Source organism: Caloenas nicobarica, chromosome 1 (assembly GCF_036013445.1).
Source record: "Caloenas nicobarica isolate bCalNic1 chromosome 1, bCalNic1.hap1, whole genome shotgun sequence".
NCBI lineage: Eukaryota > Metazoa > Chordata > Aves > Columbiformes > Columbidae > Caloenas > Caloenas nicobarica.
In genome coordinates this window covers 57,991,026-58,009,481 of record NC_088245.1, presented here as the reverse complement: position 1 = coordinate 58,009,481, position 18,456 = coordinate 57,991,026, and the positions used below count along the sequence as shown (strand labels likewise).

Below are 18,456 nucleotides of genomic sequence, written 5' to 3'. Positions count from 1 at the left end.
CTTATTTGGATTAAAACTGTTTGTATTTTATCCTGCTGGATTTGTTTTAATCCAGATCAGTTGCGAAGTCTGGTTCAACAGCATCCTCAAAAAGAATGGGCAGTGCTGTTCTGGGGGGCAGATCACAAATAATTATTTTGGTAGCGATGTTGGATGAAACTGAATGTGCTGGTAATATGACATCAGTTGTGTTGTCCATGCAATGAAGAGAAGATTCTGTAAAGGATTATTTCAGCTAAGCAACAACATAAAAATGATCACATTAGTAATTCAGATTAGAACTCTAATAGCTGTGATATAGCGCAGTATAATTTTCTCTTCTGAAACTCTTCAGTTACTCTTCGACAACACAAGGTGTGTCTAAACTATAATAAAAGCAGAAGTGACAGTGCCGTGTTAAAACAAGTCCAATCATTGAGCACCAATGCATAGGAAAATGGGAACGTTTAGCATAAGAGTACTGAAGAAGTTAACCAGAATTTTACTGAAAACTCCTCTGAGATAAAAAGATGAGTTGGGATCAAAGAGGTGGACTCTTATCTTTGCAAAATGCCATTTTTGCCATTTCTTTTACCAAGCCAGAATTTCACCCAAATAGAGTATATGTATTTTGCAGTGAACCAGTTTGGGAATTCCAGGTTTACATGTAACAGCTGCTACATTACATCATACCAAGTAGCATTGTGCAGACACCCCGCATTGTGAAATTAGTAGAGTCATAGCAGCATCCTGCTGTACCTAGGATAATTTGACTTTCTGAGGGCACCTAACGTGGTAATGTAACTTCCAGCTCTGGACACAGCTCTCTCATCTGTACCTTGGGGACCTTTGCACTGTGCAATGTAAGATATGAATTTCCTGCTCTAAAGGCAGGTGGGTTGGATGCAGATTTCCAGATACTGAGACTTACACCATCACTGTTACAATGTGTTTGTGGCAGATGCTCTCAAATGTTTGCTTTTTAATCTTCAAATCCATGCTGTGGAATTGAGTTGAGGCAAATTAAGACCAGCAAAATAAATAACTTACAGTGTGTCTTGTTACAAATAAAATCAGGCTAATCCTGATTCATTTCCACCCTCAGCAGCCTCACTGAAGCAATATCGGATATTTTGGTGAAGATGAGTTTTAAAATTTTTTTGTAACACATAGTCCATGCCATGCATAACTTCCAGTCGGGTATTCAGCCCAGTCGGCTGTGTGGCCCGTAATACTTGATCTATGAAAGTGGGATTTTATGACTTCAGGCTTGTATTTTGAGTCTTTGTCTACACTCAGATATATTTTGCATTAGTTTCTGTTGTAGTCAAGGTATAGTACACTAATAAGCAAACTATGCTGTGCTTTTTGTAGATGCTTTTCTCTCATATAAATAACCATAATTTAGGAACAGCTACACTGAATCAGAGGGATGAAATTACAGACCTGGAATTAGAAGGAAATTAGACCCTGAGTTTCTAAAATGGATGAATGTGACCATTCTTTCAGAAAAAAAAAATGATGTTTTCCTATATTTTTGTGATCTTTGTAACAAATAGTTGTAAAAGTAAGGAACTTCTAGAGTTACAGAAAATATTCTGAAACTAAGAGAGACCAAGGGGCTGTTTTCCCAGACTTGGTCACTTCTAATAGATATCTTTTCTCAATTTAACGGTTCTTTTTGCAATTTAGTGGTACAGTTCTTCATTACAAATAAGATCAACAGTACCTGATAAACAAACAGGTAATGATGAAAAACAGAACAAATATTCTAGTAGTTGTCTTCGTAAATTACAATAAAATTGTATATATTTTCCTGTTGTGTATTGTTTCAGTATTTGAACAGGATGAATCATGTATGCAGTACACGTAGAATCTATTTGAATTAGTGCAGCAGAAACAAGTAATAACTCACAAAGTAAAATAATACTAATACAATCTGTGAGCATGGGAGGAAGAGAAATTCCATTTCAGTCCTCTTAATTCTTTCTGCTAGCTTCCATATTATAATATATTCCTTTAGTTATTTAAGCTTTAAAAGATCTGATTTAAGTACAGTAAATGATTGACATGTTGGAATGTTTTTGTAACTCACCCTGGTAATTATTACTTAGCAAACTGAGTCTTCAGCACCAAATGAACAGCCGTTAATCAGCTTTGAAAGTAAATGGATAATTTCATCTAGGGAGCATCACAAATTTGATCTACAAAAAAAAAAAAAAAAAGCAGAGAGTCAGAATCTTTGTACCTAAAATGAAATGTCAGGTAGTTGTCAGATTAATTCAGCACTGTGTGTGTTTGATCTGATCTTTGATCTTTACTTTCTTTTTGACCTTAATTGTTTGCACTGCCCTGCTCCCTCTGCTGGAGTCTTGGATAAACTGAATGGCAAAATTGTTTCCTGAAAAGATTAATCATGCACGTACTGTTTGCTTTACAAATGTTCTTCAGTCTAGATTTAAGTAAGTCTTTGATGGCTGTTTATGTGACAGAATTGCCTACTATGTTCAGGAATAATGTATGTTGTTTAAAATGAGAGTGTTACAGAGCTTCTGCACTTACAAGCCAAATTTTGCTGTCTGTGAGGAACCTGCTGACAGGTGTTGGGAGTGCAGAATTTTGGCCAAAGCATTTTGTTACTTTGTATTGAGTCCTATCAGCCTAGTTTGCTCGGATCTGATGTTTAATATTCATCCAATGGGTTATGGGCAATACACAACAGCAGAGAAGAGGTGCAGACAGAACCCTCCTGACCTTGCTGGATCACCTCTGAGGCTTCCCTAAGTTCAAGGCACCTGATCCTTCCCATAGATATCTATTTACAATTGCAGTGGTTATATCTTCTGTAAGCAAAATGCACTGCTGGAACAAGCACCACTGGTGTGCCAAGGAAGGGAAGGACAGTGCAAAGGGGATATTGGAATTACTGTCCATTTTCTGGCATAAAGCTCTTTGTGAGGCGCACAGGCACACATGCTCTCACTGCAGTGTCTGTTCTTCTTGCAGGGTGTGTTTTAATACAAAGGTGTTTGGTCTCCGGAAATACTGAACTTCAATGTCAAGTAACAGAAATTTTCTGTAAAACTGAGTACCAAGCAATCCTGGTTTACCCTTGCATAATTCCGTAATAAGTTTTAAAAGTATAGAATGGGATCAGTTGCTGATAATTTGCTATTACAAGTAACATTACAAGTTTACAACATTACAAGGGGCAATGAATTTTTAAATATTTATTTTTAGAGTTTTCAATATCAATGGGCAGAAGGGCAGAAATATCCCCACTACTTCCACTTGTTATTTACTGTGAATACCTTGACAGAGAGTTTGCCTGCTTTGTGTAATACCTATTATGTCTCTCTTTACTGCTTTTTGCTGCAAATCTACCAATTTTTAGTAGAATATTTTTCCAAATACGAAGATGTACTGCTTCAAAAGTGAATCATTTAGTGGGAATTCACATCTTAATCATAGTTTACTACAGAGCCCTTCAAAGAACGACAGATGAAGTTTGAAGCTAGTGGTGAGAAGTAATGGTATGATTTAATTGTCAGGAAGCACTTAAAATGCTTATTTGTGCACACTCATGCTCTGCCCTGTGCTGCTCTGCATGGGTAAATTAAACATGCAAATACATGAGTACCAATTTTCGTGTTGATTTTGGAAGATAATGTAATCTAGGACCATTAAAATGAAAATACGGTCATTGATTTCTGGGCTATTGGCAGCTTATGCATCACCATTAGGAAAACTGGTGTAAATGCCATGGAGTGGACAATGTGATCTAATGAAAGGAGCACTGGACAAATTATCATCAGTGTTTGGTTCCTCCATGGCGGGTAACCTGCTGTGTGACTGTGAGTGTGCCAGTTTCCCATTGGGTATCTTAGTTTCCCTTCTGTAAAATGATGGTAATTGTTTTTCTATTTATTTATTGAGAACATGCAATAGGAAAACATACTATAGGAACTACTACTACAGTGCTGGCAAATGGATTTATCTTCTTGAAGTAGCTGTAGCAGATGAAGCTATTTTTAATATCCATAGTGAAGCATTTGATTTAGTAGACTTCCATAAAAATAATCATTCATGCATCTTATGCCGTAATTATTGTTGGGCTAAGGCAGGCCCAGAGGAGACATAATTAACAGTCCTAATAATAAGTCTTGATAATTTTCTAAAAATCAACCAGGTTACAACGGGTTAAAAAAAAAAAAAAAAAAAAAAAGTCTTTAATATTGGATTATTGTAGCAGCCCTGCAATGGGTAGAGAAGTTTCTACTGTTCAGTATAGTAGAAGTTTAGCATAATGTGGAAAACTGATCTTCCAAGGTGAATAAGAGTCACTGAAACATTTCTTGTAATAACAGCTAATAACAGGTTAGTAACTTGGCCTCCAGACTCATCTATTGTATGTTAAGAACTAATTCACTTAACTTGTTTTACTGGCTTTTGGGAATTCATTGTGAACTGCCCACTTTATGGTGGTAACTGGATTTTTTTTTTCAGCATATATATGCATGGACAACAAAACTGGGGAGGGAAAAGACCTGTTGTATTTGCCTTCCTGGACTCTGTTTTGCAAATGCTCAGAATTTGCCCATATAGTCACCAAAAAAAAAACCCAGATAGATGCGTGGTGCAGTTTGCAGTATTTTCCATTCTTCAAAGATTTCATCACAGGTAGGATTCCTTTTGCAAGTCATCGGAGACACAGCATGATGATTGATTGGCCTAGAGTATAATTAAGACATCGTTATAGTGAGCTGTGTTGCCAGTGCAGTCATTGAAGCAAATCTTCTTATCTTTTGAAAGATAAAAGTTTAGTTTGCTTAGAAACAGGCTGCAGGAATGCTAATGGGAGAACAGACGATGCGTTCATCTAGCTGTCCAAAATAATCTATCGCCTTTCCAATACGGTACGTCAGCTCATGGTGTAAGTAGTTTCAATAAAGGTAGATCTGATACTATTGCTCTTTACATTAGGAGTATTTTAAGACTCACAGTGTACTCTTACAGTGCAGCTCCTACTGACATCGGTGGGGTTTGCATGTGCTTTGGTGGTGGCATATTAGAGTAGTTCTGTTACACTAAGTTATTTAAAGATTTTCAATATTCTATTAGTTGTAAGTTTTTCATCACTGTAGCTTGTAAGAGTATACCAAGTTTAACAAGAAATCTTTGCAGGTTAGCTGGTTTGGTTCTGAGTATATATGAACAAGCACACAAAGGAAATTGGGGAACGGATCTGATATAAATTCAGAACTGTTCCACTGAGGATAGTTAAAGATCTAGTACTTTGATTTTAATATTTTTCAACATTACACTACAAATCCTGATATGCAAGCCATCTTTCATCCCCTTATCTTTGCTAGAGAGAGCGAATTGCTGATTTTGACAGGCTAGCACTGAAAGAAAAAATCAGAAAACCCATTTGATGCACTTTTTGGAAAGAAGTCATTGCAGGTGCAGGACATAAGACATACCCATTACCGTGGTTACTGTTTTTCATAGTAATAATATGTAAGCCTACGATTTACCAACTAGCTCTTTCTGGCTGTTAGCTGGGTTTGATCTAGTTAACGGCGATAAATATCATCCTAGCTATGTCTTCTTGGCAACATGGTCTAAGGGCTGGCAAGTTTGCTGACAACCTCCTTTATTTGTCTCTGGAGCTCGATGAGGAATTTCTACTCAGCAGCCCAAACTTTGCAGTATTGTTCACATGAGACCCAGTGACTGATTGCATTGCGTTTTTTTGTTTTTTTTTTTTTTTTTTTTTGGGTCTCATTTCTCTGAACATGCCCCCCAGAAGTACTCTGGGTCATGGGATTTCTCTCATAAATCCCTTGGGTCCTTCAGTGAACAAAAATTGGATGACCCGAAAAAAGTATTCTGAACCTAAAACCTGCAAGTGCACATGAACTACTGGTTTGCCAGCCTCAGTGATGTGAAGGTTTTCAGGGAGAAACAGTGTCACCTGTTTAGCCAACAGGTACAGCTGGAAGACATAGAGACTTTTTATTTTTGTGCCTGAAAGTATCTCAGTTTTTCCAGCTGTATCAGAGAGCCTAATCAAATATATTGCCTCTCCCTACAGTAGTCTCCCTTATATTCTTAAATGCTTATGACTACAACAATAACACATCACCAACATAGACTGGAATGGCCTGTGTATTAGTTACTAGTGTGTTAAAAACTAGTTTGGAAAGATGTTTTTGAGCAAATTTGGAAATAATTTCTGTTACCTCCACCATCCCTGGAGGTGTTTAAAAGACATATAGTTGTGGCATTTAGGGACATGGTTTAGTGATGGACTTGGCAGTGCTAGGTTAATGGTTGGATTTGATGATCTTAAGGGTCTTTTCCAACCTAACCGATTCTATGATTCTGTGAAATATGCGTAGGTAACTTTTAGTGGTTCTGTTGCACAAAAACATCTTTGTACTTTATGTTCTAAGAAAAGAATAATCTGGAAAAAAAAGAACCTATCTAACAGAATGAGATCATTTCACTGGTAGGTTTAAAAAGAGCTAGCAGTTACTGCAGTGTAGACTGGGACTAAGATGAGGTTCTCCTTCATCATATGGTATGGAGCACATACTTTACCACATGAATGAAGTCCCAAAAAAAGGCTCGGACACTGGAGTTCACAGTTGGTAAATCCACCTCTAGGGTCTAGATGCTTCTAAGTGCATATATTGTCAATTTTCTCATTGTGCATCAAAGCACATAGTGAAAGCCACCTTGTCTTATTCTGATCCTCTTAAGATTGTAGGGTTTGGTCCGTAGATTGGCTGTGATCAGTGTCATCATGGGGTTTTGTGGGTGATACATGTAAAGAAGTACTGCCTACTCGTAATAGAAATTAATATGATAGAAAAACAGGCTTCAGGTTTTCCTGGTCAGCCAGAGCACTGTTTAATGCTAGTTTTGTAGAATACCCTAAATATGTGTCTATCTGCAGATCGGTCACTCTCATCTTCCACCAAAACTGGCTTTTTAAGTCTAAAATGTCATTTCGTATGTTTACAAAATCCCATTAAGACGTGTTGAAAATCTCACAATCAAAATTATATTGTTAAAATATTGGGTTTATCTTAATATTCAGTAGTATATGATTCACTATCTGGATGAGTTTTTCTTTTGCCAAATAAATCCATGGGTTTGTTCCTTTGCCAGAATAACTCCTTAGAGCCTTTATCAAAGTGAAAGGGTAATAACCTGCTAAAGTGTGTGAGAGAATTAGATGATAAAGTATCACAGAAAAGAATGAATTTAATAAGTACGCAGTTCTCAAATTATACCTTGATTTTGAAGTGAATGCAGAGAGACCTTACCCAACAGTGATTTTACAATTGTAAAGTATTAACACATTTCCTTTATTTCAAAATCTCTATGTGAAGTATGTTTTTAAATGATACATTTTAAAATTCAGGAAAAGATCAAACATCAAAATTAACTATGCTGACTAAAAACATATATTCTCTAATGAGAAACAGACTGTGAGCAATAAGAACTAGATGGAATAGGAACAGGACGTCTACTGACCAAAGTACAGATAACTTATTTACATTTTAAGCTCTCAACAGCTGGAAGAAATGAAGTTATCTAATTACTACTCAAAGTAGCTGGAAACTATAAGCGCTGCTACAAATATATATATGTTTAAATAGTGGGGAGTTTTAAATTACCACATAGCGTTTGCATAAAACATGCAGGTCTGATATTTTTATTTTAATAGTCTACAGGAATTTTGATATAGTTGTGTAAGTCATATCTGCCACATAGAATTTTATTATGCAGTCTGTTTACAGATTTAAACACTTAATGTGAAACAATTATAATGATACCGTGGGGCATGGGGAAAACAACGAAAAAACATGTTAAGAATAAAAAGGTATTATATGAAATTTAGTCTAAAACATGGCTTGAATGAGCTCTGACAGAGCCGATATGGCTGGTTGTTTCCTGTGCCAGGAACTACTGTGGAACCCCACCAGGAAGTGTGCCACAGAGCAAGATCACATTACACTCTTGTTTTATGGTTCATTTCACTTATTTAATGCAATTTGAGAACATGGAAAAAAAATCGAAAAAGGGGATGTTTATTAGTTGAAAATATGTCATTTCTTTGACTCAAGTAAGTTGTGTTTTGGGAACGCATAATGTACCTAAGGTAAGGCAAGGCAAATCAGTATGACCACGCAGCAGGTTGTATGCAAAAGCAAAATGTTTCCATATTCATGAAATGTAAAGAATGATGCAGGTAGTTTATATCTGTACACTTTTGCCTGCCTACTTTAGTAAACCAAGTGTGCTACAGTGCTACAACAACAGTGAAAATCGTAGCATTTTTCCTTTACTACTCCAAGAAAATTTTAATACAGTACGGCGGTTTATTAAAATTATGTAGACTGAAAGGGTTGTTTAGTGTTCCAGCTGATTTATAGAGCATGATCAAACGTTCCAAAATCTTTGGGAACAAGGAACATGCTACAGCCTGTGTTTGGTTTAACAAAGCTGCGTTCGTACAAAAGAAAAATGTTTAATGCGCTGAGTGGATAATGATTCATCAATTCTGGCAGAGGAACTAATTTTTGTTAATGTAGTACTTAAAAATGTGTGGAATGAACAGCTGGATACCACACTTGTGGCATGCCATATTAAGTCTCCGTCTGTTTTCCCCTACAGTGATCTCAGTATGAACAACATTACTAAGCTGCCCTCAAACCCCGTGCACAATCTCCGCTTCCTGGAAGAGCTGTAAGTATCATTGTATCCTTGATGGGCATAGTCAGCACTAGACACATTCCTGTGTTTGTCTCTCATACTTACTGTGGGAACCAGATAAAACAGTGCAGGAAAGCTGTCAGCCTGACACTTTTGGTACATGCAGAAACACTTAGCTGAAAAAAAAAATTGCTTGTGATCCTGGAAATGAACTTATAAAAGACTTAACGTGAGGCTACAACTTCTCTAAGCAGAGACAGAGCCAAACAAATTAAAATTTTTAAACAAGAGCTGTTTTAAAGAGCTGGATTGCTTTTTGGAAATAGTTAAGCAGCAGGATATTAAAAGTTTGAATACTGGCTCATGTTTATTAAAATCGCAAGTAAAGCTATAATCAAAACCAAAACCTGCTGCCTCGTTCTGCCTGTGTCAAGGACAATTGAGTCCACATTTCACAGTATCAAGGCTTCTTGTCCTAATCTCTTTTAATTACTGTTTCCTTACTCCTAAATTTAGCATCCTTGAAAGCTGACTGTAAAATGCAGAATCCTGCAAAAAGCTTAGTTATGCTATCGAGTACGTCCACTGAGGGGAAAAAGTACACTGTGAAACCTAGCTAACCAAGCACAACATCAAAAGAGGAATGCTGGTTTGAAGTGATGGTGACTAACCAAAAGTGAAAAGTATTGTGCATTCATGAGACCTGGATTTGGCAGTGACCCTAGCTATAATGGCCCAGGCTTAAAAGAAAATTTAGGTTCCTGAGGAGTGATGGAGTCTCTGATGCACCATAGACCTTGTGGGAAAAAGCTGGCTCTTGCATTTGCACAAGTATCTCTAAAAGTTGATTTAAAGAATAGTCCAGGCATCTAGTCTCTTACAAAACGTGGTTTATAAGCTTTTAAAACTGAAAGCCTACCTTTTTTAGACTATCTTTATCTGCTAACATACCATAAAACCCATGTAAGATATGCAAAGTCATGATACTGCCCTTCTTGCAAAGACACAGTGTGTTTGAAGCTATGAAGTGTGTACAGTCCTCTGCAATTTAGCTGGCCATTGCACTGAAAATTTTTGGTGTCCTTGCTAATGCTCATTTTAATTTTACTATCTGGTCTTTCCAGCCGGCATCTATAAAAAGAAAAAATTAAAAGAATTTTGGTAAGAGTAACTGTGGACAATACCTTATTTGCAAGCAGATATTCTTTTTTTTTTGCTGTCAGCATTTGTATATAGAAAACATTATTTCTTTTAATTCTTTTTCTTCCTTTACTTACTTCTTTTCTTTGATTATCGTTGTCTGTATTGCTGTTGGTGCAACTTTTAAATAATGTACAAATATGGACATAGCAAGGGGAGATGTCACAAAGCAAGTGTTAACAGTACCAGGCACGTATGAAGTGAATCATGCCACAAAGACCCTGCTTGTGGATTTTTGCATCATGTCCATGTTTGCTTGTCCAATCTCCTGTCAACTGTAATAACTATGCTAAGAGCTTCCAACCCAATGATTTCTCTCAAGCCATTAAAGAAGAAAAACAAAAGCTTGGGCTTTTAATGGAAGGAAATTCTAATGCAATATGCCAAGTTACCTTCACTCTTTCATTTTATGGTCCAAAGTTAGATGACCCAAATAGTGAGACTTACATTGCTGCTTGAGAAACTGTTCAGCAGTCTGCTTCGTCTTCCTGATCAAGACCTTTGAAAGTGTTCTTACCTTCTTCTTGCCACTGGAAACCTTACGCCATTATCCTTATAACCCTCTGTTCTAAATTTAGTAATTCCAGTCCTTCATTGCTGGTAGTACTAGAAAAAATATTTTGTTTTTTATTTTGTTTTGCTTTACATATATGCAGTCAGCTCCTCCATTTGTTTCACACAAGCCAATCATTTCGATTTCTTATTAATTCTGATGCTGTTTTGTGGAACCCTTCCAGTTTGTATTCGCTTTTCAAATAAACATATAAAACTGAAGCCTCTGAAGAGGTGAGGCAACTGATTACCTCTTCTTCATGCAGATTCAAACCCATTGTGCTGAGAGATTCTTCGGTGTTCAGAGGCATGTAATACAATTCAGTCTAGTATTACACAGAAAAATGTATAGACAATAGAAAGGCAACTGGTTATTCAGTTTTGAAGTAGTGAGTAACAGCCATTATAGTTCCCATGCTCCCCTTATGCTCATTTCTAAGCAGTGATTGTACATTTGAAAATTATTTTGCCCGTCCAGGCATCGCAACATGATTTTCATTCCCAGCTTACCTGAGAATTCTGTGTTTTGTTTATGTGGCTCATTTAAAGGGGACTATTGCAAAATATAACTTGGCCCATAATGCAGACATTGTAAAAACAAGGTTTTATGAGATCTTTAGACCAAAGCAATGTTTCCATGAAATTAAAATGCATCTTAGAAATGTCTGCACGCTCTTTGAAATACAACAACAGCAGGAGCTTAAAATGCATTTTTTAGCATTTTTTAGTGTTGAAAAAACTGTTACTAGTCTCTTTATTAGAGAGCTGCTCCAAAAATCTGATAAAGCTAACAATTGATCCATTGAGTTTTAGTTTAGATGTTACGTCCTAGATGTGTGGTTTGGCAATACTGATAAGTCATTACCCCAAAAGAACTGAGAAGTTATTAAGACAGTTAAACCAATTGTTTTGACTCCGAAGCAAGGATGTATAAGCCAGATCTGTTCAGCCAGTTCTGACCTTCTAGGCTGAATCTGATCCACTCTTCCAGCCAAGGTTAGACACCTCTGCAAGCAGCATTCCTGCAGTCCTGATGATCATACCTAGTATTTGTCCTTCACCAAATACTTTTATCACTGAAGTAGAACACATTGAAACTATGCTGTATTTTTGAGGTGCATGCTCCTCTAAAAATTTTGGAATACATTGTGACACTTTGAAAACTGTTGTAGGTCCTATTTGTGAAAATGATGGCCCTTTCAGACCTAGTTTTCTCTTAAAGTGCATATGATGGAACTCCCACCAAGAAACAAATATGCTTTGGGTGCTTGATTATCAGCAAGTTGCTCTGCGTGAACTTGTACAACACCATTAAGTCAAATTCTTCATTATAAATTCAAAATAACTGCAGATACTTATCAGTATGACTGAGTCCAAGACTCGATCTCATGTGGCGTATTTCTAGACATAAGTCATTCTACAACGTGTGTAGAATGCCCATATTAATACAGCATTAAGTTAGTGGTACACAAAAAAGTGGGGTTTTAAAGTGTAAAGAATTACCCAGGGCGGGACTCTTAAGAGTTTAAGAGGCAACTATATCTGAGTGTAGGCAAATCATTTTTTGATAATTAACATTTCAAAGCAGTGCCTGAAACTGTTCTATTTTAGAAGTTAATGTCTTTATGATGAGTGCAGAAGAAAGCCAATAAGAATTTAGAACTATTTGAATCAGACCTAACTACAAATATCTCCAACTAGATATGTCTCTACACATACATACAAAAGCATATGCATAAATATATGCATGTACACCAATGCACATATATAAGTCTTTTATTTTCATTTTAAACACAGAAACATTTCACAGATGAGCGAAACTCCAAGTGATTTTTAGTACATTGCTATTTTTTCAGCAACTTAAAATAGGTGTTTGAGTAAAACAACAACAAAGGACTGCTTTATTACAATTGTTTTACCTACAGAGTAACACGGTTCCAAACAACTTCTCATTTCACAAATCAAGCAACAAAGCCACCTTAAATTAATTGCAACCTACATGCAGGTGCAAGAAAGTTTACCGACACCCGTATTATTTCTTAAAGTAACTTTGAAGTGACTTAAATATATGTACAAAGTTTTTCAGATTGATCACATTATTATTACAGTGGTTACTCAGGCATAAGTGCCTTTGAAAGTGCATTTTGCTGCGATACTGAAGTACAGAATTGCAAAGGCAATACAAAACAGACATATTATGTGAATGTCTCCACGATCTGTGTGGAAATCCCTTTACACAGCAGAAGTGGTCAAGAGGCCACTGTATACCTGAAAATGAAGTCCTGAATTGCCAGGCACAGTCCATTACCATCTGTTCTTATTTATTGTTTTCCCTTTACTTCTCTCTCTGTTTGCCCTTTCTTCCTACAAAGAGGTTTTCAAAACTGTTAATGGGAATTGGGTGTTCTTTTCCCCACTGGCTTTGAGTGGTGGGACTGAGCTCTCTCGTCACTTATGTCTTTGAAAACTGAGAGCATTAGCTCCTGGGGTCTTGCACAGTCTTTATTTTTGTGCTGGTTCAGGCACATTGTGGCTAGCACCAAAAACTGATTCTGTACTTTTTATTATTATGTAAGCTAGTAGAAAACATGAAAGTGCTGCAGCCATATTCCAAAACATTTTAGAGAAAGTGGGGGAATCTTGTAATTTACTCCAACAATCTTTGGACAGGATGCTTAAATACTAAAATCTTTCCCAAAGATTAATCTGCATAGGTTTAAAAACCTCCAAGGAAAACAAACAAACACAAACAAACAAAACCTGCAACTGACGTGCATAACAAAAGTAAAAATAGAGTATCATCTAGTGGTCTCAAACTGTTCACACGTTTCCTTCCAATGTCACTTAAATATCAGTTTTATGGTTCCTGTACAGCAGGTTTTAATAGAGCTGTTCCTGGTGGAAATTGGCTTGTGCCACCTCTGTCAGCTAAAGTTTCAAGAACTTTCACTGCTAAATGACTTGTGATCCCTCGGGTAATTTCAGAGCTGCACACAATCTAGCATGTAAGTTGTTAATATGATTTCTTCACATAAATTATGAATTTGGTTTCTTCAGTTCATACATGCATATATGTAGAGGCGATCTGTTCAGACTATTCCACTGCATTAGATACATGGTGTTTGTCAGTGAGAGGTACCTGTCATCAGGCTGGCAAGTGGCCCATGGCACATCGTAAATTCTGCCACCATAAGACAGATTTTGTTGATAACTTAGGGCTGTGGCTCCCCAGCTTTGCTTAAATACAGCCAGGGAGGCCCTCCAAGTCCTGACAGAGGGAAGTGCACAGGTCATTGATAAAAACAGTGAGAAGTTTGTCTAGTTAATCAGCTGGAAGAAATTCCAGCAGTTTTCTCCCCTAATTTTTGCATACACAGATTTACTAGAAAAGAACACAGAAGATTCCTGCTATATGAGATAACAACTTGTAACCTTTACATTTATGAAACAAGGACCCTCATGTTCTGGAGCTGTCACTGCCTTTGTTGCTGTCCCTTTGATGCCACCAAAGTAACAATAAAGAACTCTCCCATGTGGACATGTCAGCCTGGCACCCTCCAAACTGCCCTTTTTGCTGTCTTATCAAGAATGACAAGATGCGGAACAAAAAAATGAGAAACAACAGAGGAAATGCCTGACTAAAATCCGCTTTCATTGCTCGTTGAATAGCTTGTGCTGACAGACAATTATTCTGGAAATGTTAATGCAAATTGCACAGAGCAATCTTGACACTGGAACTGCTGTGCATCTGTGGTGTAAAGGGGCAGAAGGGGAGACGATGGGGGAAGGAAGAAAATAGATGTGAAAAGATTAAGATGTATCTGCAAGTGGAAACAATGAATGTTCTAGGTTCATATCCAAGAAATATTGTCAATGCTGCTGTGTTGCTTTTATTGACTGTGTGTTGAAGTTTATTTTTGGCTTATAGCTTGTAAATGCCTTCTGGAACTTGTAATTTATTATCCAGCAATATTTGCTAGGAACTAGTTTAGAATATCTTTAAAAAAATGATAGGAAGAGCTTTTGTGTTTTGCGACCAATACAGATAGTGAAATTACACTTAATTAAACTATGGTGAAACGATGCTTTATTAAACATGCTATATATCTGTAGATCCTGAGGCAGGATTTTAATTTAAGTCTTACACGTTCTGTGTGTACTGCAATAGCAAGAACACAAAAATAGTTTCTTTTTTTTTTCGGTGGAAGTTCAACCTGTTTGTAGACTGCTTGATTTCAGTGCAGTGAGCACTTCTGATATCTACACCATTCCATTTTCCACTTGCTGAGGGTTATGGGTAATGAATTCAGCCAATATCACATTTATATCTAATAGGTATGCAAGCACAGTAAAATCAACTTCTTCTCTCTAAGTTGGTGGTGAGGGTTTTTTTTGAATTTCCAAACAGGAGTAGCAGTAATTTCTCCAGTAATTCTTTGGTGTTTTTTTCATCGTAACACTCAGAAAACAGTAGTAACCTTGAAACTTGGATCTACGCAATTTGTTCCTTTGCCTATCACATAAGAATGATAAAACAGCTAACACATTTTTCATTATTGACAGTTTGATCATGGTGTGTTGTACTGCAGTACACTTCAGCCAGTTTCTGTTACTAATGATCATTATTACTAGTTCTTACCCTTTCTGGTGATACTGCCACTTTTGGGGTAAAACCAAAACTAGCATCATAAGTGTAAATGACACTTGGAAGACGCAGCCTAGGAAACACAATGTGTGTGATCCACCATTTGCTGTTTCATCTTGCTGTAACTTTTAAACACTGAGGAAGGAATTTTGACGAATTTAAGGCTGTTCTGAGAGTAGCAATTGGGTGACACAGCAGCAAAGTTATGTCTCATTAGATTTATCCTTGGGATACAACTTGCTGGCTGATGTTGGGGTCCCTCCTGCGAGCTGGCCTGGCCGTGGTCGGAAGGCAGGCCCTGGGCTCCCTGTGGAGCAGAAGGGCCCTGTCGGAGGCCTCTAGAAGGGCTAAACATGTTCTCAGCGCTGGCCATGGACAGCTTCACAAAAAGAGAGACCACTTGTCTTTAGCAGTTACTGGATCACACTCACGCCGGGAGAAGGAGTCTCTGCCTTTTATAAGTTGAGAAAGAAGTAGCACAATTTAGACCTTAACTGACAATGATCTGTTTTATCAAAGCCTGCCCATGATCAAATATACACTGATTTCATTCCAATCGCTTGAGGTCAGTTGGAGTTATTCCAGTTTACACCCTATGAGAATTCGGCACATGCATTTTAAAAGGCAATTAGGCCCTTAAGCAAGAGCAGACCGTGTTATATTTGAATTTCTAACTAACCTGTAAGTAGCAATAAATATAATATACAGCACAATTACAACTTGCACACTCCCCTCTCCTTTTTTAAAGAAAGGAGAATATCTTTACATTTTCTTCTTTGATCTCTCTAAGCATCAGATTTTTGAATATGTCATTTGACCCACATTTCTTTCATATAAAATGTTACTGTGATGTTTACAGTTTTAATTAACATGACAGATTGAAATATAAAAAGGTAATTAAAATACAGATTAACATTTAAATTCCTAGCCTAAAAAGTATTTCCTCAAAAATGTTTTGAAAGATATATGTTGATATTATCCGTTAATTGACGAATAATTAACACAGTAATTAATCCATTAATTCATACATTTCTATTGCATTTGCCCAAGAATAGTCACTAATAAATATCAAATTCAACTCTTATCTTGAAATTTTAGTTGACTTTGGGTAAGTGCTTGATGAGTACCTGTGTTGTCAAAGGTTCGCTTTTTTTTATGTAAGCAGCAAGAACATTTTGTGTTACCTATTTATAGATGTATATGTGATCTGAAGAAAGTTATGGTCATAGAAATATAAATTATATGTTGGCTATATATTTATCTAGTTGGACTAAACATACGTGTACTTGCGTGCTTGTGTATCTTTGTTTAAGTTTGACAGGAAACAAAATTGAAGGAAAAGATTCATGATCAGTAATTCTTCCTTGGACAGAGGCAACTTTTATATCCAGAACAAGTTGTTTTAGAAAAAGATTTAGAAATTTATGTTTTCATGTTATACTTCCACATTGTTCCTCCACAAACAGCCATTTTCTTTATTAAAAATGGAGATAATAGTTTTAGGATTGATACTAGTGCTACTGGTACAACTCCTCAGAGAAGAGGTAAATTACTGGCACATATGATACTGAGGTAGGATACAAATGAGACTCATATTTCTACTTGTGTCAGCACAAATTTTTGCACAGATATCAGTCAGACTAAGATTTCACCAGGGATCTTTATCAGATTTTCAGAACAGTTATGGCAGTTGGAGAGGCAGATTGGGCGTTTAACAAGTTTCAAATTACAAAAGAGAATTTCTTATATATACCCAAGGTTTAAAAGACACAATCCACAATTACGTGATTTTTAATGGAATTTTCTACATGGCATACTAGTGTTTTAGCACCAAATTCAGGAAGGTTAGTACCACATGGCAGCAGAACTGTCCCAACAGTTGGGGTTTTTCACCGTCTAGGGTCTTCTGTACCTTCTATTCACAAAAACAAATATTTTTTTCACCAGTCTCTATGTTCTTCTATGTGATTCCTTTTCAATTTTCTGTCGGGAGAGTTTGTTAGTTGTAGTATATAATGTAGCAAATGAGGAATGAAATCTGTGTTTTCGGAGGATACAAGCAAATGTAAAACTGACTGTATTGCGGCATTATTGATGTTGACCTACTCCTCTTTAGACATACATATATATATAAACAAATTCATGATAGCATTCTCTTAGCATGTGCAGTCTTTACTCTCATTACTTAAATAAAATCAGCAAACCAGTTAGTGAAGAGGAGTAAAATGCAGAGTCAAAGGGACATCAAGGCAAGATAGTAGTTCACACGATTATTTTTGTAGAAATCCCTCAGTATCTTTGCACAGTTGAAGGATTATTTCAGTTTGCTCTCACAATTATGTTTGGTATAGGAAGTTGAAGTACATGTGGACTGATCAAATGCAATGCATCACAAGTGATGCAATTATATATAACAATCTGTATTAAAGGGCATGCATTGGCACTATTCTGGTATTGCTATTATAGTTTACTGGCATAATAATAAGAATCCAATATATTTTTCATAAATTTGGGTGCAATGAAGTTCTGCTTAACTGTATCTGTTCTAAAATAGAATTCCAACAGATTTCACTGGATTTCCACTTCTTAATAGTGTAGCTGTTTAAGCTTTTTAAACTGCTTATTCCTGTCATATATTGAGCCACACCAAGATCCAGAGTGCCCTTTATTCTCCTACATTTCAGCACCTTGCAAGACTTGATCAGTAACTTGATCCAGAAAATTCCATTGTGTTAATCCTCTTAGAACATGGCATGAATATTAATTAATGTAAATGTAGGCTTTTTCCCAAGAAGACTGTTATCTTCCTTTCATGTCCTTCCTATAGGTTTGATAGCACTAGGTTTTGAAATACACTTTACAGGTGCTTGTTCAGCATTTGCTGGACTAGATCTTACCCAAGTGAAGTAAAGCAGCCACTACCCATATCATACTGTCACTGTCTGCTGCAGACAATGAGGAGTAGCTGGGTTAGGTTTGCCACAGCTTCTTTCATAGTCAGTAGAGAGGTGCTTTCTTTAATAAATGCCACAGTTTGTTAGCTAAAGAGAGAAGACTTTTTAGTGTTTCAAGGTCACCTTCCAGGCCAGCAGATAATGAGGAGATACCTGGTACCAGGCAAGGCTTGTCCTGATGCAGGAAACATCCACACACAAAGCAGTTTTGAGTTGGTAAAGAAAAATTATTTTACTAGACATGTAAACAAAATAGTTGACTGTGTTCAGTCACTTCATGTTTATTTGCTTCTTTTTGAGTAATGAAGTTGCTCTTTTCAGACACGAGTGACAATCAAAGGAAAACAAAAAAGAATCTGATTATTTTCAGAGGTTTTTGTGGTTGTCTTATTAGTT

The 18,456-nt window shown here is 36.7% G+C and overlaps 1 protein-coding gene across 1 annotated transcript in view; it reads left to right on the top strand.

Annotated features, from left to right (window-relative positions):
• LGR5 (leucine rich repeat containing G protein-coupled receptor 5) overlaps positions 1-18,456 on the top strand; it is an 89,231-nt gene that overhangs the window by 28,123 nt on the left and 42,652 nt on the right. The window contains exon 2 of the mRNA XM_065639737.1: positions 8,671-8,742. Coding sequence (XP_065495809.1) covers positions 8,671-8,742 — 72 coding nt within the window. The remainder of the gene's footprint in view (positions 1-8,670; positions 8,743-18,456) is intronic.